Source organism: Garra rufa, chromosome 10 (assembly GCF_049309525.1).
Source record: "Garra rufa chromosome 10, GarRuf1.0, whole genome shotgun sequence".
NCBI lineage: Eukaryota > Metazoa > Chordata > Actinopteri > Cypriniformes > Cyprinidae > Garra > Garra rufa.
This window is the reverse complement of record NC_133370.1, coordinates 43,579,143-43,599,726: the sequence shown is the minus strand read 5'-3', so window position 1 is coordinate 43,599,726 and position 20,584 is coordinate 43,579,143. Positions and strand designations below refer to the sequence as shown.

Genomic DNA, 20,584 nt, shown 5'->3' with positions numbered 1-20,584 from the left:
TTATAGGAAGCGTTTGACTGCTGTAGTAGCCAATAAAGGCTTTTCTATTGATTATTGAGAAGGGTATGAATAATTTTGGACATGCCACTTTTTGTTCAAATGTAAATAAAAGCTGAGAAATATTTTTTTTTCAATGATGCCTCTTGTACATCGTCTTATTATCTTTTGGAAGAAGCCTGTGTCATTTCCTGTCAAAAAAACTTAAATAAAAGTAACTTTATATATATATTCTATAGAATTGGTGCAAACTGCTGTCCCACAATCAAAAAACAAATTTAAAAAGCATTAAAGAATTCAAATTGTAGATGAATACTAAGATCCTTTCTAGATCATTTAAAAAAATATTAGTAAACCCTAACCCCTTAAATTTTAACTACGAAAACAAAATTGAAAAAAGTATTCCATTTTTGTTTTAAAAAATATCTCTTTGATTTAAAAAAAAAAGTGAAGTTCAAAAAGAAATTATGTTTTCTTTGTAAATCATGAAACTTCATGTAAAAAAAATGTCATGCATTTTTACGTCACTACCGAAACAGTGTAGTTTTTGTTTTAGTTAATTGGCTAAGATTGATTTTAACTACATTCCTACATTTATAATCAGGAAATATTCATGTGTCCCTGGAGTCTTTAAGGAACATCACTACCAAACACCTTTGCAATTTCTGCAATTAAACTTTTTTTGGGAGTTAATCCATAACATTTAGTTTTTATACGTGTACAACTGTTCAGAACTGTGCTAGCTAACCCTTAGTAACTAACTAAAAGTATCTCAAATTGTCACTGCCGAAACAGTCACGACCAAAACATTTTGTAAAGTTTCAGTAGTGTCATCCTTGTTTTTTGAGATGTTATTCCCTAAAATACTCACTACCGAAATGGTCAAAACCTCATCGTTTTGATAGTAACAAGAGACTACAAAATCCTTTATTTGTGGAAAAAAACAAAAAAACGGTACAGTTACGCTATTTTTTTTATTATTTTAGTATGCTTTAGTAGTATTTTAGTATGTATTGTGATTTGGTCACTACCAAAACGTTACTGTCACTACTGAAAATATGTAGTCACGACTGAAACAAGGGATGTTTTGTCAAAAATAAAGTATACTGAATTATCAACTAAGATGTTATGATATAGGTTCAGTATATTCAAACTAATGAATCCTTATGTTTAAAAATCAGTATGATTAACTTTATGCCTTTTACAACAGAAAAATTTGATTCCAAAATAGAATTAAATTACACTTGAAATATTGTTAAAATTCTAATTGTTATTGATTTAACTATGAAAACTTTGTGATAAAATAGCACAAAATATATTTACAAGGAAGATGTAAGCAAAATCTTAATATGTCTTTATAACCCTTCTAATTAAATTATAAATTACTGTGTTTTGATAGTGATACATTTGGGAAGAGGACAAATATTCCAAAACTTTCTGAAAATACATTATGAGAATTAACTTCACAATTACTAGAAGGATATTATACAATTTGCATACATAGAAAAGATGTAGAAAAAGACATGTTTTTTAAGTTTTGACTTTAAACCAGTTCTGTAGAATGTCCTATATACAGTATAAGCTGAATGACAACAACCTTTACCGGCGTTCACTTTTGTCTGACTTCTTTTTTGACTCATTTTGTGTCTTAATTTTTCTCTGCATTCCTAATTTTAATGCTTCTGTAAAAGCAAGCCCTGATGACACATGAAAAATGTTTATATTTCGCATCACTCAAACTGTTATACTTACAGCTTCTGGTTTCCTGTATGGAAACACACAAATTAATTGAGGAGAAGAAAGCAGCCTGTGGCTACTTTTAATTTTGTGCATACAGAATCAAACTTTCTCATTTATAGGGGGAAAAAACTCACTAATAGTGACCAAGGATTGCAATCGGGATAGAAAATAATTTTTCTTTTCAGACCCACATCACCCTCTGCTGTCCATTTAGATGAACAGATTCTTTCAGTGATGTGGTGGTGGGAATTTTTAACGGAGAATTAAATGTTTTCTTTCAAACTGGCAAAAAAGATTTTACCGCTAGCTGAGACATAGTCAGTAGGTGTTAATGTCCTGCTAATATCCTGGTAGGACAGTAGCTGGTATCTGAATAGTAACGAGGTACATGTAATCTGAATTATTGATTTTTTATAAATTGCATGATTACATATTGACACAATTGAAGTAAATTATTCATAATGTATTGATTTGCCCTATCAATAGGTTTTCTATCGACTGCAAAGGATTACATGTCAAATCTTAAAAAGCATTTTGATGTTTGCTTTTTCCCTCAACTTTCAAATGAACACATTTTGATTATTGTTGTAACTCAAACATTTAACCATGTAATTATGTCTCTGGGAGGCTTTTAATTTTTCAAACAAATTAAAATGCACAAATTCGCATCATTTACAGTGTAATCCACACATGCATACCTAAAAGAATACATGGCAATTGTCAGCCAAACCCCTTAGACGTTAAATATTTACTTTAAGTTCCCCTGAGGTCAGATAATGTTCATATTGACATAGAGATAAACAGTATTACTATTTTTAAGTGTTTAATTTTTAGATTTTTAGGTATTCGTCAACTCAAAAAACCCCTGCAGTTAATTTACGAACCCCAGTGTGGAAAACCCTGTCGTAATGTAATGTTTAATTTGCTTTAAGATGTTGGTAACAAAGAATGGAATATACGGTTGAGGTCAAAAGTTTACATACACCTTGCAGAATCTGCAAAAAGTACAAATACGCATGAGCAAATATGCAAATACAAAATGCATGTTATTTTGTATTTAGTATTGACCTGAGTAAGATATTTCTCATAAAAGACATTTACATAGAGTCCACGGGAGAAAATTATAGTTGAATCTATTAAAATTACCCTGTTTAACAGTTTACATACACTTGATTTTATTTTTAAAAGTGTTGTTCATCCAGAACAGTTTAACTGCCTTAAACAGTTAAACATCCTTCAGGTCCTACAAATTCTTTGGTTTTTTAGCATTTTTGTGTATTTGAATCCTTTCCAACAATGAAAGAATTCATCTTTTCACACTGAGGACAACTGAGGGACTCATATGCAACTATTACAGAAGGTTCAAACGCTCACCGATGCTCCAGGAGGAAAAATGATGCATTGAGAGCCGAGGGTAAAAACTTTTAGAATTTGAAGATCAGGGTAAATTTAACTTATTTTGTCCTTTGGGAAACATGTAAGTATCTTCTGTAGCTTTTGAAGGGCAGTGCAAAATGAAAAAAAAAAAAAAAAAGATAAATGTACACATCCTCATTCTGTTCAAAAGTTTTCACCCCTGTCTCGTAATGCATTGTTTTTCCTTCTGAAGCATCAGTGAACGTTTGAACCTTCTGTAATAGTTGCGTATGAGTTCCTCAGTTGTCCTCAGTGTGAAAAGATGGATCTCAAAATCATACAGTCATTGTTGGAAAGGGTCTAAATACACAAAAATGCTGAAAAAAACTGAATTTGTGGGACCTGAAGGATGTTTCTGAAGAACAGCAGGCAGTTTAACTGTTCAGGACAAACAAGGGACTCATGAACAACTATCACTAAACGAAAAAAAACAAAAACAAGAATCAACCATATGCAAACTTTTGAACAGGGTTATTTTTATAAATTCAACTATTATTTTCTCTTGCGGACTATATGTAAATGTCTTTTATGTTAAATATCTAATTCAGGTCAGTACTAAATAAAAAACATGCATTTTGCATGATCCCTCTTATTTTGGTCAAATAATTAACATATTGCAGATTTTCCAAGGTGTATGTAAACTTGATTTTTTGTCTTCCAGCACCTAAACACATCTACCACAATGTGTTGCACAGGAGAGTGCTTTATTATAAAAAGAGACTGTACATAAAAAGAAAAACAGATTATATATACAAAACGATAATAGAGATTATATTATTTGCAGATCATCTGCAAAGAAACATTTAAATTACAGATCACTTGCACATCATATGACAAGGCCTTGCAATGCTTAACATTAAGTGGTCATTGTTCAAACAGCTCTATGTGAGTTACATTCTCACAGATATTTCATCGGATTAAATAAATTAAAACACTGCTCGCCTTCAACAGCAGTTTGAGACGCTTCTAAAAACCAGAAACCAGAATCATCTTGATGTTTGTGCCATGCTAACAGTTATGAGCTCACATTCATCAGTACTATACACTAGATTCTTTTCCCCCCCCATGAAATCTATGGATTATCATCTAAATTCAGCAAAACCTCTGAACTGCTCAAAACAGAAAGACAAATTCAGCTTTGCATGGCCCCCCTACATGAAATATACAATGACAAAACTGATTTCTGCTACTTTATGTAACAAATCTGAATCTGTGGGCAATGCTAGAGTCGCCCGCTCAGTGCAACATAATAAAGTTCACAATACTTCAGCAGTTTCAACAAAAACACCATCAAAGACCAGCTTGGCACAGTTTAAACTCACAGTATATGGGTGAATCTCATGAAAACATGTCTAGGTCACAAAACAAAAAAATAATTGTTTTGCATAAAAGAAACGAAGCCTGTAGGACCATCTAGAATTTTTGCATGTAATGTAGGCATTTTACTTTTTTTTTTTTTATCATTCCCATTATTGATTATCATACTGTAATACATTTTTTTATACTTAAATTCGTGGCAGTAGAAGGAAGGCTACCATAATGCATACAAACAATTGAAATAATATATTATTTTATCACATTAAAGGAATGAGATTTTTTTTGCAATAGGGTAAGAAGAATTTTAGGGAAAATGTGCTTAATTGTAATGGAAAATAATGCCGTAATGTAAAAAATAGGCATTATCTAGGAGCAAAGTATCATTTGCTATTAGCATTATTTTTTTTTTTTTTTTTCGGGGTGAAATATATATAGTGTGGGCATGTTCTTGACAGGTTTATTACTGCATCTGTCTTTTCCCTTACTTTAGTCATGAGGTAAAATTATAAAAAAAAATATTAGCAAATCCAGAAGGCGAAACGTAGGTAAAGACGTAATTGTCATTTTTATATTTGTGCCTAATTATTTCCCGGGCATAATATTATTTCAGAAATGACATTCAAACATTTTCTCCTCACGTAAAGGAAGAGCTTGACAGTAAAAAAAAAAAAAAAAAAAAAAATGGAAAAAACAAAACTAACTAGCCCTAGCTGACACTTGGCAAATACGGGTCTCTATACAATGACAAAACACGCACAAAAACAAACACTAGCAACAGCCTACAGGCGACGTCTCACTGTAATATATGTACAAAATACATGAGGCAACCTAACCAGAAAGCACTGAGACTTGTTTCTTTTCATATTCTCTGTAGAGGCGATACGAGCCCCGTCTCTTCAAAGAGTGAGCACTGCAGATGCTTGGATACATTGGCGATTGGACGAAAACGAACATTCAGTCATATCCTAATGCACTTTGCAATGTTTGTAACTGATTGGCTGCATTGTATGGTGTCTCTGGGATTTAGCATTAGTCAGCGTAGTGCATGATGGATTCCACGTAGTTGCCAGGAAACAGTCCGGTCACACCATTACACACGCCCTCGAACCAGCCGTCATCATTTTTCTTGATGATGTAGATGATGGCGCCCTCCATGAAGGACAGCTCGTCATCTTTGTCCTTTGTGTAGTCATAGATGGCCACCACTGAAACAGAGGAGACACAGTTTGAATGATATGCGTTAAAAACACTTTTATCTGTCCATCATCCATCCATCCATCCATCTTTGTCTAATTATCCACCTGTCTATTCAACTGTCTATCCACCCATCCATCTATCTATCCTGTCTATCCATCCATCTATCCAACTGTCTGTCTGTCTATCTATCCAACTGTCTGTCTGTCTGTCTATCTATCTATCCAATTGTCTGTCTATCCACCCATCTACCCTGTCTATCCATCCATCTATCTGTCGTTCTATCTATCCAGCTTTGTCTAATTACTCCACCCAAGTATCCAACTGTCTAAACATCTGTCTGTCTGTATCTATCTATCCATCTATAAATCATGTCTATCCATCCATAAATCATGTCTATCCATCCATCTTTGTCTAATTATCCACCTATCTATTCAAATGTATGTCTATCCACCCATCTGTCCTGTCTGTCTGTCCATCTATCTGTCTATACATCATGTCTATCCATCCACCTATCCATTTGTCTGTCTATCCATCCATCTTTGTCTAATTATCCACCTATCTCTCTATCCATCTGTCTATCCATACATCCGTCTTTGTGTAATTATCCACCTATCGATTCAATTCTGTCTATCCACCAATCTATTTATCTATCAATCCATCCACCTAACCATCAGTCTATCCATCTTTGTCTAATTATCCAGCTGTGTCCATCCACCTATCCATCTGTCTATCCACCCATCTATTCTGTCTATCTGTCCATCCACCTATCTATCCAACTGCCTACCCATCCATCCATCCAACCAACCATCTATTTATGTCTAATTATCTATCTATTCAATTGTCTGTCTATCCATCCATCTATCCTGTCTATCCGTCCATCCATCTATACATCATGTCTATCCATCTTTGTCTAATTATCCAGCTGTGTCCATCCACATATCTATCTGTCTATCCACTCATCTATATGTCCATCCACCCATCTATCTAGTCTATCCGTCCATCAATTCTGTCTATCTGTCCATCCACCTATCTATCCAACTGCCTACCCATCCATCTATCTATTTATCTAACCATCTATGTCTAATTATCTATTCAATTGTCTGTCTATCCACCCATCTATCCTGTTTATCCATCCATCCATCTATCTATACATGTCTATCCATCTTTGTCTAATTATCCAGCTGTGTCCATCCACCTGTCTATCTGTCTATCCACCCATCTATCTAGTCTATCCGTCCATCTGTCTTGTCTGTCCTTCCATCCATCCTTGTCTAATTATCCAACTGTCTATCCACCCATCTATCCACCCATCTATCCATCCATCCATCCATCTAGTCTACCCGTCTATCCATCCACCCACCTATCCATCTGTCTATCTATCTACCTTTCTGTCTGTTAATCTACCCGTCTACCCATCTATCTATACATCCATCTACCTATCCATTTGTCTTTTTATCTGCCTATCCATTTGTCTTACTATTTATCCATCTATCCATCCGTCTGTCCAACATTCATTCTACCTATCCATCCACCTATTCTGTCTATCTGTCCATCTATCATTTGTTTATCTATCGATCTATTCATCCATCTAACTACCTGCATCTTATTTACCATCACAATTTGAATTTAAAAGCCATTCTCAATTCAAAACAAAGAACAAAAACTGTAAAAAATGAATTAAAAAGTACTTTGACAAATCTGGCAGTCCTTCCCTGAAGGAGGAGAAAACCGCAACTTGTTGATAGAGGGCGCTCTCTTACCCTTCTCTATGTAGGATTTTGGGGCCCAGTGGGGGTCTCCATCAGCATAAGGGTCGTTGTACTGCACCAGAGCTGCATCTTCTTCATCATAATCCACAGGTGGAGGTGGAGGGGGCGGAGCTGCTTCCTCAAACATGGGCGTGTCCTCAGGTAGAGGAGGAGGGGGTGGAGACGGGCTGTCTGTTACTGGAGGACAAAGAGGGGGGGGAGCCCTCACTATGACATCATCTATGACACAATTAAGTTTTAAAGTCAGAATCCTAAATTTACAAATACTTCTAATATTGGAGATGGCACAAATGCAATCAAATGATTACCAGGTACAACAAAGATTTTTTTAAACAATACAATTTCATACACGTATACTATAATTCCTTAGAGGATCAATGGTTGTTACATTCTTTATAAGAAATAATAACAACAGAAGCCAATAACACATTATGATATCAGAAGTGTGAATGCTGAATGTTGAAAAAAACATTTATTCAAGTCATTATATGTATGACATGTACTTCTAAATAAATGAAATTAATAGATTGTCATTGACCGTAAATATGAGCAGTAGTAACAGTCGTGTTTACCTTAGAAAGCACCACCAATAAAATACTATATTATTATATTTTATTACAGTTTAAACTCTTATCCCTTTAAAATATCTATATTAATACAAATATTAAATACAAAATTTTAGGTTCAGAGAATATTTCAGACAGTGCAGGCTGCAAATAGGTGAATGGAGACCATATGTGAAGATCTAAGCTATGCTTCTGTGTGCATTACTCACTGTTCTCCTGAACTCTGGCCACAAAGCCAGTGAGAGGAATCTGGGGCGTCAGCTGCGCCATGGGAGGAGGTGGTGGAGCGACAGACACTGGAGTCACACGGAGCGTAGATGCACACACATTTATACACATCCAGCCAGACAGACAAATGATAACAAGCAAAAAAAACAAGCCCAAAGAGTTACACACAGACAGATAAACAGACAGAAGGCAAAAGCCGTTGTGAGTTATTGTGACATGAAGAGATGAACAGCAGAAAAGCAAGCAGATCATCGGTTACTAGTTGCTAGTAACCTCATTTATTACAGAGAAGTGATTGGTGCTGCTAGTGGCCAAGAAATTACACGCTTTATCTAACGTGATGACATTCAAGCATTTTAAAGTGCAAATTAAAGGTATAGTTCACGCAAAAATGAAAATTTGCTGTTAAATGGGAACCCTTCATATTAAGACTTGCATGGCTCTTGCGGAAACGTAGTAGAAAACCCATGAAATGGATGTGATGGATACAAGCGTAGGCCTAAACTAAATGCTGTACGATAGATTTTCACTTTTACTTTCATTTAGATGCCCCCGGATAGAGTAAAATTCACGCTGAGAAACTCATTCAGTGGCTGCGGCATCATGACAAGCGTCGGCATGTTTACATCCTACCAGGATGGCATCTAGCGTTTCTTGTCTCTGCCATTTGTGAGCTCTTTCAGTAGCTGTGGTCTACTAAAAGTCTCAAAGGCATAAGGCCTAAAGTAGAGAGAACAAAGACGCAGGTCTTTAGTAAGTTTTATTCGTCCACAGGCATCTTCCTGTTCTTTTCTCCTCTTCCTATCGCTAGGAAAGCAGTGACGATTTGCATCGCTCTTCTTGTTGACCTTTGACTGAAAATTACAACTATACCATTGCTTATACAACAGGTAGCACCAGTAGCTCACCGAGTGCAACCATCTGATGTAATTAAAATAATGGTGCCCCCCCCATAGTCCAAAATATGTATAAAACATATAATGCAAGTCTTTCATGGGTTAATCTTTCAGAAATATCTCGGTAAGAGACATCATTTACGTTATATTAAGCCATACAAGTCTTAATGCCACTTACAGAGTCCAAAAAAGCATATCAGACAAGAAAAAACTTAGTACCTGTGGCTCCTAAAGATATATTGAGGTCTTATGAAGCGAAATGAACGGTCTGTGCAAGAAACTATACATCATTTACAACATTATTATTATTTTTTTTTTTATTAATTATTTGAAAGTAACAAAACAGTGGTATGGGTGTCTTACAGCAGAATATACAACCATCCATCAGCTTGTATTCAAAGAATCAGTGAAGGGCAATAGCACATACACACAAAAAATAAAAATAAAATAAATAAATTATAATATTAATAAAAATAAATAAATAAGATTTGTAAAAAATAAAATTAAAAGAAAACATTCAATATACATTCTCAAGAAAATCCCATAGCGGACACCAGATACGGCAGAAATCATCAGACTATTTACAACATTATTAACAGTAATCCAAAGCAAACAAGGAAGTCTGATTCTTTTCAGTGAGCTTGTTCTTTCAGACATTTAATTTCAATGAACAGGTTCATCAGTTTGTTTACGAAATCATGCAATGACGTAACATATCCACAATTACATTATAAAAGTGCCCACTAATGAAATGAAACACTGATGTTTTACATGTCTAAAGCATATAAAGTTAATAAACTCACCTGATCCTAGCCTGAGACTACGGATAGTGTTGTAAATAATGTTCAGTTTCTTGCACTAACCGATTGTTTCACTTCATAAGACCTTAACATATTATCAAGAACCACGGTTATTAATTTCGTGTTGCTTGATATGCTTTTTGAGACTCTTAAATTGATGGTAGCCATTGACTTGCATTATATGAATCAAGGACCATGGTTTGAGCTAAAAATGTGCTTTATTGTTCTACTTAAGGAAAAAAACACACATGTTTGATGACCTGAGGGTAAGAAAATTAACAGCAAATTTGCATTTTTGGATTTACTATTCACTTCAAGTGACCAAATACATTTTAGGGCTTCTAAATATCTCTCCCTAATGTGAAAAAACTGAACTCACTTGTGTTCTGGGGGTATGCTGGACCCCCGTTCAGGTGGGGTTGAGGCACAGAGAACTGCGAGGAGCTGGCAGGAGCGCGCCGGTAAGTGCCAGTGGCTGACACCATAGAGGCAGAGGAAGAAGTGGTGGAGGAATTGTGTCTGGAGATCTGCCGGGAGATTGTTCCAAACTGAGACATCGGGATTGGGCCCAAACCTGGACCTGGAGGAACTACTGAGACAGGACAGAGGAAAAGGACAGTCACAGTAGGTAAGTGCAAAAAAAAAAAATAGATGACTCAATCAGGGATGGGAGGAATGACCAAAATAACTTGCATGGCCATTAGGGCTGTGCGATATGGCCAACAATATGTTTAGACATAAATTTGATCATCTTGATATGATATTGTTCATCGCTCTGCCCTAATAGCCACTGTGTAAAATGTGAGCGGTCACCTGGTGCCATACTGGGAGGGGAAGGTGTTGGCACAGCCAGAGGGATTCCCATACTATTACTGCTGTTCTCTCGACCTCCGCTGCCCCCACTGCTGCCACTGAAACAAAGAAAGGCAATCTTGGCTTACAAAGAGGTATTAAATTAACAAGCATGCAATGTCATAAATACAACAAGTTGCATCCTTTACTCAGCCCATCAATAAAGTAATTTATGTCACCGTCAAAACCTTTTGCAACTTGAACCTGGAGAATAACTGTGATAAACCAAAGGTTAAGAAACAGTTTGCTTTTATTTCTAACCTTATTCACCTTCAGCTTTCTCAGAGAGTATAGCAAGCTCACCGGGAAAGCAATGACAGCGGTGAATCAAGTTTATGAGCAAAGAGAAAAAGACCTCTAGATTTATACTTGTATTTAAACAGTGCCGTCAATTTTTAAAAAAAATGACCAGTGAATAAGCCATAACTTCACTGAAACAGTGTTTTGTGACATGAAAAGGAACTAAAAATTGAGTTTAGGAACGTAAATTGCACAAAGAGGAGGTTAGAAACATATGGAAGGTCATTTATGAACCTTTATTTCATGATCGCGACTTTATATCTCACAATTGAGACTATTTTTCAATATCTCACAACTGCAAGCTTTAAAATATCACAATGAAACCCAGCATTCAATGTTCAGTTCAAAATGTGATGGTGTTCTTTTTTTGAAAAAAATTCTTTTATGCTCACCAAGGTTTCAATAATTTGATCAAATGCATTAATTTGCATTAATTTTTACTATATAAAATATCAGTGTTCTATTGTCATACTTTTAAAATGTAGTTTATTCGTGTGATGGCAAAGCAGAATTTTTTAGCAGCTGTTACTTCAGAACTCACTGATCCTTCAGAAATTAATCTAAGAATCATTTCTTATTATCAATGTTAGTGCTATAATCAGGTCCCGGGTGCATCCAACAACCCAAAGGAAAAAGGACAACCCAGTAGCTTTGTTTTAGTATAAAAAAACAAGCCGCTCAGATTTAGCAGATTTCACAGACATAACCGACTGTAACTCCTATGTGTTTTTAACATAAACTTGTGTGTATTTGACAGCTTAAGCTTAATAAGACACGAAAGAGAACTTAGTTTCTTACTACTCAAATGCCATGTGGCAGCTGTTTTGTGTGCAAGAGCTTTGGATGTGTGCGCTCAGAAAAGCATATATCAGAATTTTAAACTAATATGGTTTAAAATAGGTAATGCTCCGATCAGGATTTTTGAGGCCGATCACAGGAAGCAGTATTTGCCGATCCCATCACTGATACCGATCTTTTTAAAGTCTTCTTTTTATCATGTCGAACTATTTATAGTGAAACTCCAATCAGGGTTTTTAATTTGAGGCGTGCAGCAGAACACTTTTTAGACATTTTTCAAAAAATATATTTATCTCACCTAAATGTTTGATCATGCAGTGTATTTTTGTTTTTAGAATTGTGCAATTATTCACACAGCACAAGCCTGATTTCCACATTTATCCATTACTTTGATTTTAAATCCAAACATTGTTATTGAAAATGCTCTTTCAGCATTGTGATTCATTTTTTTACACAGTACAGTAATTTTTCATGGACGAGTTTAAACACACACAAAAAATATTCAATGCTTTTTACTTTACATTTACTTCTAGATTTATACATTACGTTGCTCAAGCAAGTGGCAAAACATTTCAACTGCTTATGTTATCACAAATTATCACACATTCTAAATTAAAAATGACTACTGACAGAAACAGTCAGTTCTACTGCTCTTTCTTTTGCATTTAAAGGGATAGTTCACCCAAAAATGAAAATTTGATGTTAATCTGCTTACCCCCAATGCATCCAAGATGTAGGTTACTTTGTTTCCTCAGAAAAACACAAACAAAGATTTTTAACGAAAACCGGTGCAGTCTGCCAGCCTTATCATAGACGTGGATGGGCACCAGACCTTTAAAAGTAAACAAAAACATGCACAGACAAATCCAAATTACACCCTGCGGCTCGTGACGATACATTGATGTCTTAAGACACGAAACGATCGGTTTTTGTGAGAAACTGAACAGTATTTATATCATTTTTTACCTTTGATACACAGCCACGTCCATCTGTAATGAGCACGAGTTTGGCATCAGTCACGTCACATGAGCACGCGTTCTGGCGTAGAATACGCAAACGCCGGAAGCGATCTGTCGCATGTATACGACACTCATTGTTTACACAGAGCACAGAGATTGTGGGTATAGCGGCTATTCAAAATGGTAAATACTTGCGCGTATCCTGATTGTTTAAACCGATTTAAAGCTAAAAGATTACATTAGTTTGCGCAAACTCATCCGGGACTTTTCACTGATTTCCCCTTACGTCGTTTGCGTATTCTACGTCAGAGCGCGTGCTCATGTGACGTTACTGATGCCAAACTCGTGCACATTACAGATGGACGTGGCTGTGTATCAAAGGTAAAAAATGATATAAATACTGTTCAGTTTCTCACAAAAACCGATCGTTTCGTGTCTTAAGACATCAATGTATCATCACGAGCCGCAGGGTGTAATTTGGATTTGTCTGTGCATGTTTTTGTTTACTTTTAAAGGTTTGGTGCCCATTCACGTCCATGATAAGGCTGGCAGACTGCACCGGTTTTCGTTAAAAATCTTCGTTTGTGTTTTTCTGAGGAACAAAGTAACCTACATCTTGGATGCATTGGGGGTAAGCAGATTAACATCAAATTTTCATTTTTGGGTGAACTATCCCTTTAAATCTTTATTACATGCAATCCTGTTATTAATAATGCACTTTGTTTTCCTACCTCCACGAGTGCCATATATTATTGCCTTGTTTATCTAAAAATGCTCTTTAATTAGACTTTAATTCTATGCATTTATGGTGTAATTATGACATTTTCGTGTCAATCTTTGTTCATATTTACCACAAACAATGCGCTGTCACTTTAATTCTGCGCGTGCAGCACAGACTCGGTGCGGAAACCATCTCTGCACGGCTGTAGACGCACCGCTCCTGCCAGACCGCAACCGTGCTCAGCTTAAACTTATTGTAAAAAGGGGGCATAATAGGTCTCCTTTAATAATTTTGTGGAAACCGTAATACATTTTTTCAGGATTATTTGATGAATAGAAGGTTCATAAGAACATCCGGCATGGAAATGTTTTATTAAAAAGCCTTATGAAACTCATCCTTGCTGAATAAAAGCGTTACCTTCTTTTTAAAAAAAACTTTAAATCCCCAACCTTTTTTAACAGTAGTGTATATTCCAGTACACCCAACACATTCTCTCAAACCATCAGAAGGCCTGTGTTGTCTTACGAATGCATGTGTGAGCTGTACCTGTGCGTTCTGGGTCTCTGATTGAGCGAGGCAGTGCGTCCTGGGCTGTTCTGGCTGCCCAGACGTGCTGGACTGGTCATGTAGTCATTAGGCACCACAGGAGGTTTGACTGGCTCGAGTGTCTTATACGGTGTGTTTCGTCTGAAATAACAAAAACACACATATGTTACAGTAGAAACTGCATTGAAAAATGATGATGTTCAGATGCCAGACTCCGAATAACACAAGTGACTGTGACAGAATAATTAACGAAATCACATGAGACAGCATATTTTATAACATTCTAATACACAACAGCATGAACAAATGAAAAGTGTAATACAGTGACTTACCCCAGGGTACCTCTCCCTGCCATGGGTGGGCTTGGAGGCTTCTGCGTGGGTGGGTTAGTCCTGGATAATGTTCCTCCACCTCCACGAGCTGGCTGGTTATTCCCTTGCTGAAAGATATTTGACAGGTAAAACAAACTTATGACAACTTTAACAGTTGTGATAACATCTGATTATTCTAAATGCTAATCAGTTGCAAAATTACTGTGACTACTACAAATAAATGTTTATACTGAACAAAACAGTAAAATATGATGGTTTATATGATGCATTGTACACTACCAGTCAAAAGTTGTTTTATAAAGAAGTCTCTTCTGCTCAACGAAGCCTGCGTTTATTTGATCATAAGTACAGCAAAAACAGTAAAAATCTGAAATATTTTTACTATTTAAAATAACTGTTTTTCATTTTAATATATTTTAAAATGGATTTATTCCTGTGGTTTTAAAGCTGAATTTATAGCATCATTCTAATATTCTGATTTGCTGCTTCAAAAACTTATTATTATTTTAATAACAGTGGAGTAGACTTTTTTCAGGTTTCTTTGATGAATAGAAAGTTCAGAAAAACAGCATTTATAGAATTTATAGACATCTTTTGTAACATTATAAATGTTTTTATCATCGCTTTGATCAATTTAAGGCAACCATGCTAAATAACAGTATTGTTTTCTATAATTTCATTAAAAAAAAAAACCTTGATTCAAAGCTTTTGAATGGTATAGTGTATAATCTTACAAAAGCTTTTTATTTCACATAAATGCTGAATTTTGATCTTCTATTTATCAAAGAACCCTGTAAAAAATGTACTCATCTGTTTTGAATATTATTAATATTAATATTAATAATAAAAAATGTTTCAAGAACAGCAAATCAGCATATTAGAATGATTTCTGAAGGATCATGTGATACTAAAGACTGGAATAACAATGCTGAAAATCTAAATCTAATAAATTACATTTTAAAATATATATAAATAGAAAGCAATTATTTTAAATAGTAAAAATATCTTTTTAAATTTGCTATTTTGCTGTACTGTAGATAAAATAAATGCAGGTTTGGTGAGCAGAAAAGACTTAAAAATTAAAAACTTTTAACTGGTATTGTATTTTACTGAGCCATTACACTCTTATGGTACCAGTTTATCCAAAAAAAACAAGAAAAAAAGAAAGAAAGATATTTATGATCTAAAGTCTTCTCATACTACATTTTGAAAATGCCTTATAATATGCAATACACAACACTGTACTGTAAGTCTGATGCTTCAAAATAAAGAACCAAGTCAGAGATGGTTGTGATATAGGAGCCAGAAAGCATTGTGTGTTGTGTCAGGCTGTACTTACCTTTGCTTTAAGCCACTAAGTGAAAGCATTAAGGGAAAGAGAAGATAAATCACGTTATTTAATCACTTTAACTAAATGAAAAAGTGAGAGAGGAGAAGCGAAACAAAAGACCTTTGAATAAAGAACAAACAAACACTGATCTAATTTGACTGATAGGAATCAAGACAGACAGAGCAGAAAGTCAAAGCTGCTTACACAAAACAACTGAATGATAATCGTATAAACGTCACTCATAATTACCATCTAATCAGGCTCATTTACTGCAGAAAGCTGAATTATGATTTTAAATGAAATGTCTTTTCTAGCTTACAGTGTATTTCTAATGTATAATTATCCTTAATGTTCATTATTACACAATGTGACAAAATTGCATGTGTTTTGTCAGTAAGCAACTCACATAAGGATTTAATTGAATGCGTGTTACAGATCACTTTAAAAGTTAAATAGCTATAATCATAGCCGTACAGCAAATATGTAAACCAACTTTTGAGGGATTGGCTCAAATACTTGTTTTCCAGGATTGTTGGTATTAGGTCCACATTCATCTAGCTAATATGAGTTAATATGCCAAACATTAATGAAAAATGTATTTCACATAAAAAAAACACTCCCATACTTGTCAAATCTGTAACAATGACTAAAGATAATACATTTACATATACATACGGTCAAGCCCAAAATTATTCATACCCCTGGCAAATTCTGACTTAAAGTTACTTTTATTCAACCAGCAAGTTTTTTTTTTTTTTTTAACCGTAAATGACACAGGCTTCTCCCAAAAGATAATAAGATGATGTACAAGAGGCATCATTGTGGAAACAAATATTACTCATCTTTTATTTACATTTGAACAAAAAGTGGCATGTCCAAAATTATTCATACCCTTCTCAGTAATCAATAGAAAAGCCTTTATTGGCTATTACAGCAATCAAACGCTTCCTAAAATTGCTGACCAGCTTTTTGCATGTCTCCACTGGTATTTTTGCCCATTCATCTTTAGCAATGAGCTCCAACTCTTTCAGGTTGGAGGGTCACCTTGCCATCACCCTGATCTTTAGCTCCCTCCACAGATTCTCAATCGGATTTAAGTCAGGACTCTGGCTGGGCCACTGCAAAACGTTAATGTTTTGTCTGCTAACCATTTCTTCACTTTTGCTGTGTGTTTTGGGTCGTTGTCGTGCTGAAATGTCCACTGGTGCCCAAGGCCAAGTTAGTCTGCAGACTGCCTGATGTTGTTGTTGAGAATTTTGATGTATTGCTCCTTTTTCATGGAGCCGTTTACTGTGATTAGGTTCCCTGCTCCACCGGCTGAAATACACCCCCAAAACATTAGGTTCCCACCACCATGTTTGACAGCGGGGATGGTGTTCTTAGGGTTGAAGGCTTCTTTACGCCAAAAGAAGGCCACATCATTGTGGCCAAACAATTAAATTTTTGTTTTATCTGACCATAAAACAGAAGACCAGAAGTCGTCTTCTTTGTCCAGATGAGCATTTGCAAAGGCCAAGTGGGCTTTTGTGTGCCTTATCAGGAGAAGTGTTGTCCTCCTTGGTCTGCGTCCGTGGAACCCAGTGGTGTGCAGAGTCCGTTGGACTGTCTGCCTTGAGATGTTGCCACCAGCAGAGCCCAGATTCATCAGGATGGCCTTGGTGGTGATCCTTGGATTCTTTTTTACCTCTCTCACTGTCCTCCTGGCCAGCACAGGTGTCACTTTTGGCTTCCGACTACATCCTCTGAGATTTTCTGAGATATGGTCTTCTAGCCCTTTCCTGACTTGTGAGCAGCCACAATGCACAGCCGCAGGTCCTCATTGAGCTCCTTTGTCTTAGCCATGACTGTCCACAAACCAACAGCAGAGAGCTTGCTTTTCACCTGTTGAGTTGATCAAAACAGCTGTTCCCAATGAATCAGGGTAATTAGGATGTTGGAACAGCTTGGACTATTTGGAATGGTATAGAACTTTGGATTTTCCCATTGACTGTGACAGTTTGCAAAGGGTATAAATAATTTTGGACATGCCACTTTTTGTTCAAATATAAATAAAATCTGAGAAATATTTTTTTCCACAATGATGCCTCTTGTACATCGTCTTATTATCTTTTGGGAGAAGCCCGTGTCATTTCCGGTCAAAAAAAAAACAAAAACTTGCTGGTTGAATAAAAGTAATTTTAAGTCAGAATTTGGCAGGGGTATGAATAATTTCGGGCTTGACTGTACATATATATACACACATACATACATACATACACACACACACACACACACACACACACACACACACACACACACACACACACACACACACACACACACACACACACACACACACACACACACACACACACACACACACACACACACACACGTATATGGGAAGAGGACAAATATTCTAGAACTTTCTGAAAATACAATAAACTGCACAATTACTAGAAATGAAATGTGGACCTTAGATATTATACAATTTGCATACATACAAAATATCTTAACATGTTGAAAAAAAAAACTTGTTGTGGTAACGTAACTGGTATGGATAATTGTACATTTACACTGGTACTGTTGGTATCACCAATCCACCAATTATGATAATGGCAACATAAAGTTGTGACTAATGCTGAAGAAGAGAGGTATGTCAATCACAGGTGACTGACGCAGAGAGAGCAACATTTGATGAGTTAAGCGTCCTAATTACAGAGCCAGTATGAGGGCAGCCTGCGGGCGTTTACTCCGCCGAGGGCGAAAAGGCCAGCGCACATCAGCATGAAGCTAATGAAGCATTTAAAACAGGTCCTGGGGTGAGCTGCTGGCACATGGCTTCAAGATCTGGCTCAATTAAATGTATAGAGAATGAAAAGGCTGAACAGCCAGTGAATAATGTTGACAGTAGGCAACAACACACCATCCACACCAATCATGGCATCATCTCATAAAAACCATAAAAGACACATAAAGGTCAAAGTAAAAAGGCAAAGACATCTTTCTTAATTACATCTCAGTTCAGATAGCGGCAATCTAATGAGATAACATCGGTAAGAGGGTCCAGAGAGCAAAGTGATGTCATTATAACAGCTCAGAGCTGACACTGATGGACATGAATAATTTAATAACATGAATATAGTGAGGGAAACCCGAGAGGGGGCCACACACACACACACACACACACACACACACACACACACACACACACACACACACACACACACACGTTGGGTTTACATGTTTTATGGGGACATTCCATAGGCGTAATGGTTTTTATACTGTACAAACCATACTTTCTATCGCCCTACACCTACCCTACACCTAAACCTAGCCCTCACAGGAGATTGTGCACACTTTAACTTCATCAAAAAAAAACTCATTGTGCATGATTTATAAGCCTGTTTCCTCATGGGGACCTGAGAAATGTCCCCACAAGGTCAAAATCTACTGGTATTCCTATCCTTGTGGGGACATTTGGTCCCCACAACGTGATGAATACCAGGTACACACACACACACACACACACACACACACACACACACACACACACACACACACACACACACACACACACACACACACACACACACACACACACACACACACACACACACACACACACACACACACACACACACTTTGTAGACCATGATGTATCAATTTCTTTATCAGTTTGTTGATACTGTTATCTAAAGAAGTCAGATCTGGATCATGTTTATTCATTGAATCAAGGAAAAGTCATTTCAAAATGATCCATTTGTGATTCTAAAGTGTTTGAACTATACTTAAAGAGATAGAGCACCCAAAAAAATTCTGTCATCATTTACCCTCATGTTGTTTCAAACCTGAATGAGTTTCTTTCTTCTGCTGAACACAAAAGATAGATCGTAGCCATTAACTTCAATGGCATCTTAAAAAATGACCATGGAAGTCAATGGCTACTAAACAGTAAACAGTAACATGTTAGAAATTACAGGTTCTCTTATATTTTACTGTATATTAACTAGTCACATTTTACTCTAACATTAGGTTCTTATTTAACCTTTTTCTGTATGCTTGACCTCTTATTTTTATTTTTTTTTTTTAAATCAAAAATGACAATATGCGACCCTGGACCACAAAACCTGTCATAAGGGTCTTTTATTTAAATTGTTAGGATAGGACAATATTTGGCCGAGATACAACTAAAAACTGGAATCTGAGGGTGGAAAAATATCAAAATATTGAGAAAATCGCCTTTAAAGTTGTTCAAATGAAGTTCTTAGCTATGCATATTACTAATCAAAAATTGAATTTACAAATATATACAGTAGGAAATTTACAAAATATCTTCATGGAACATGATCTTTATTTAATATCCTAATGGTTTTTGGATTTTTGGTCTAAAAGAAAAATCTATATTTTTTTTACGCATACAGTGTATTGTTGGCTATTGTTACAATTATAGCCGAGCTACTCACGACTGGTTTTATGGTTCATAGTCACATATGTAGAGTATCTAGATACTTGAGGTCTTGTTTTTGCTTGGTCTATTATAAAAAAAAAAAAAAGACAGATTTAGTCGACGAAAAGTCATTGCATTTTTGTCAACTTATAGTCAAACTGCAGTTACCATACTATTTTATAGCATTCGAACAAAAGTAGTCATTAATTCTTCCCTCTTAAGCCAAATCAATTAAGCTTATGCAAAATCAAGGATTGAATTTGGAAAAACTGGAATAAATGATGACAATTTTCATTTCTGGGTAGAGATACAACTTAAACTCATTTTTCAGATACAGTAGGTTTACTTAACATGTATACATTTATTTAACATCTTTTGTTGGTTAACATTA

At 35.8% G+C, this 20,584-nt stretch overlaps 1 protein-coding gene across 10 annotated transcripts in view; it reads right to left on the bottom strand.

The window, feature by feature from the left end:
• Nucleotides 1-3,838: 3,838 nt before the first annotated feature.
• abi1b (abl-interactor 1b) overlaps nucleotides 3,839-20,584 on the bottom strand; it is a 41,457-nt gene continuing 24,711 nt past the window's right edge. Inside the window, exons 4-11 of one of the 10 annotated variants that reach the window (XM_073849839.1) lie at nucleotides 15,774-15,788; nucleotides 14,435-14,541; nucleotides 14,103-14,243; nucleotides 10,740-10,837; nucleotides 10,306-10,518; nucleotides 8,212-8,298; nucleotides 7,428-7,655; nucleotides 3,839-5,675 (exon numbers count right to left, since the gene is read on the bottom strand). In XM_073849839.1, the coding sequence (XP_073705940.1) occupies nucleotides 5,500-5,675; nucleotides 7,428-7,655; nucleotides 8,212-8,298; nucleotides 10,306-10,518; nucleotides 10,740-10,837; nucleotides 14,103-14,243; nucleotides 14,435-14,541; nucleotides 15,774-15,788 (1,065 nt within the window). In that variant the 3' untranslated portion in view covers nucleotides 3,839-5,499. The remainder of the gene's footprint in view (nucleotides 5,676-7,427; nucleotides 7,656-8,211; nucleotides 8,299-10,305; nucleotides 10,519-10,739; nucleotides 10,838-14,102; nucleotides 14,244-14,434; nucleotides 14,542-15,773; nucleotides 15,789-20,584) is intronic. The other 9 variants (XM_073849840.1, XM_073849842.1, XM_073849843.1 and 6 more) reach the window with 9 other exon arrangements.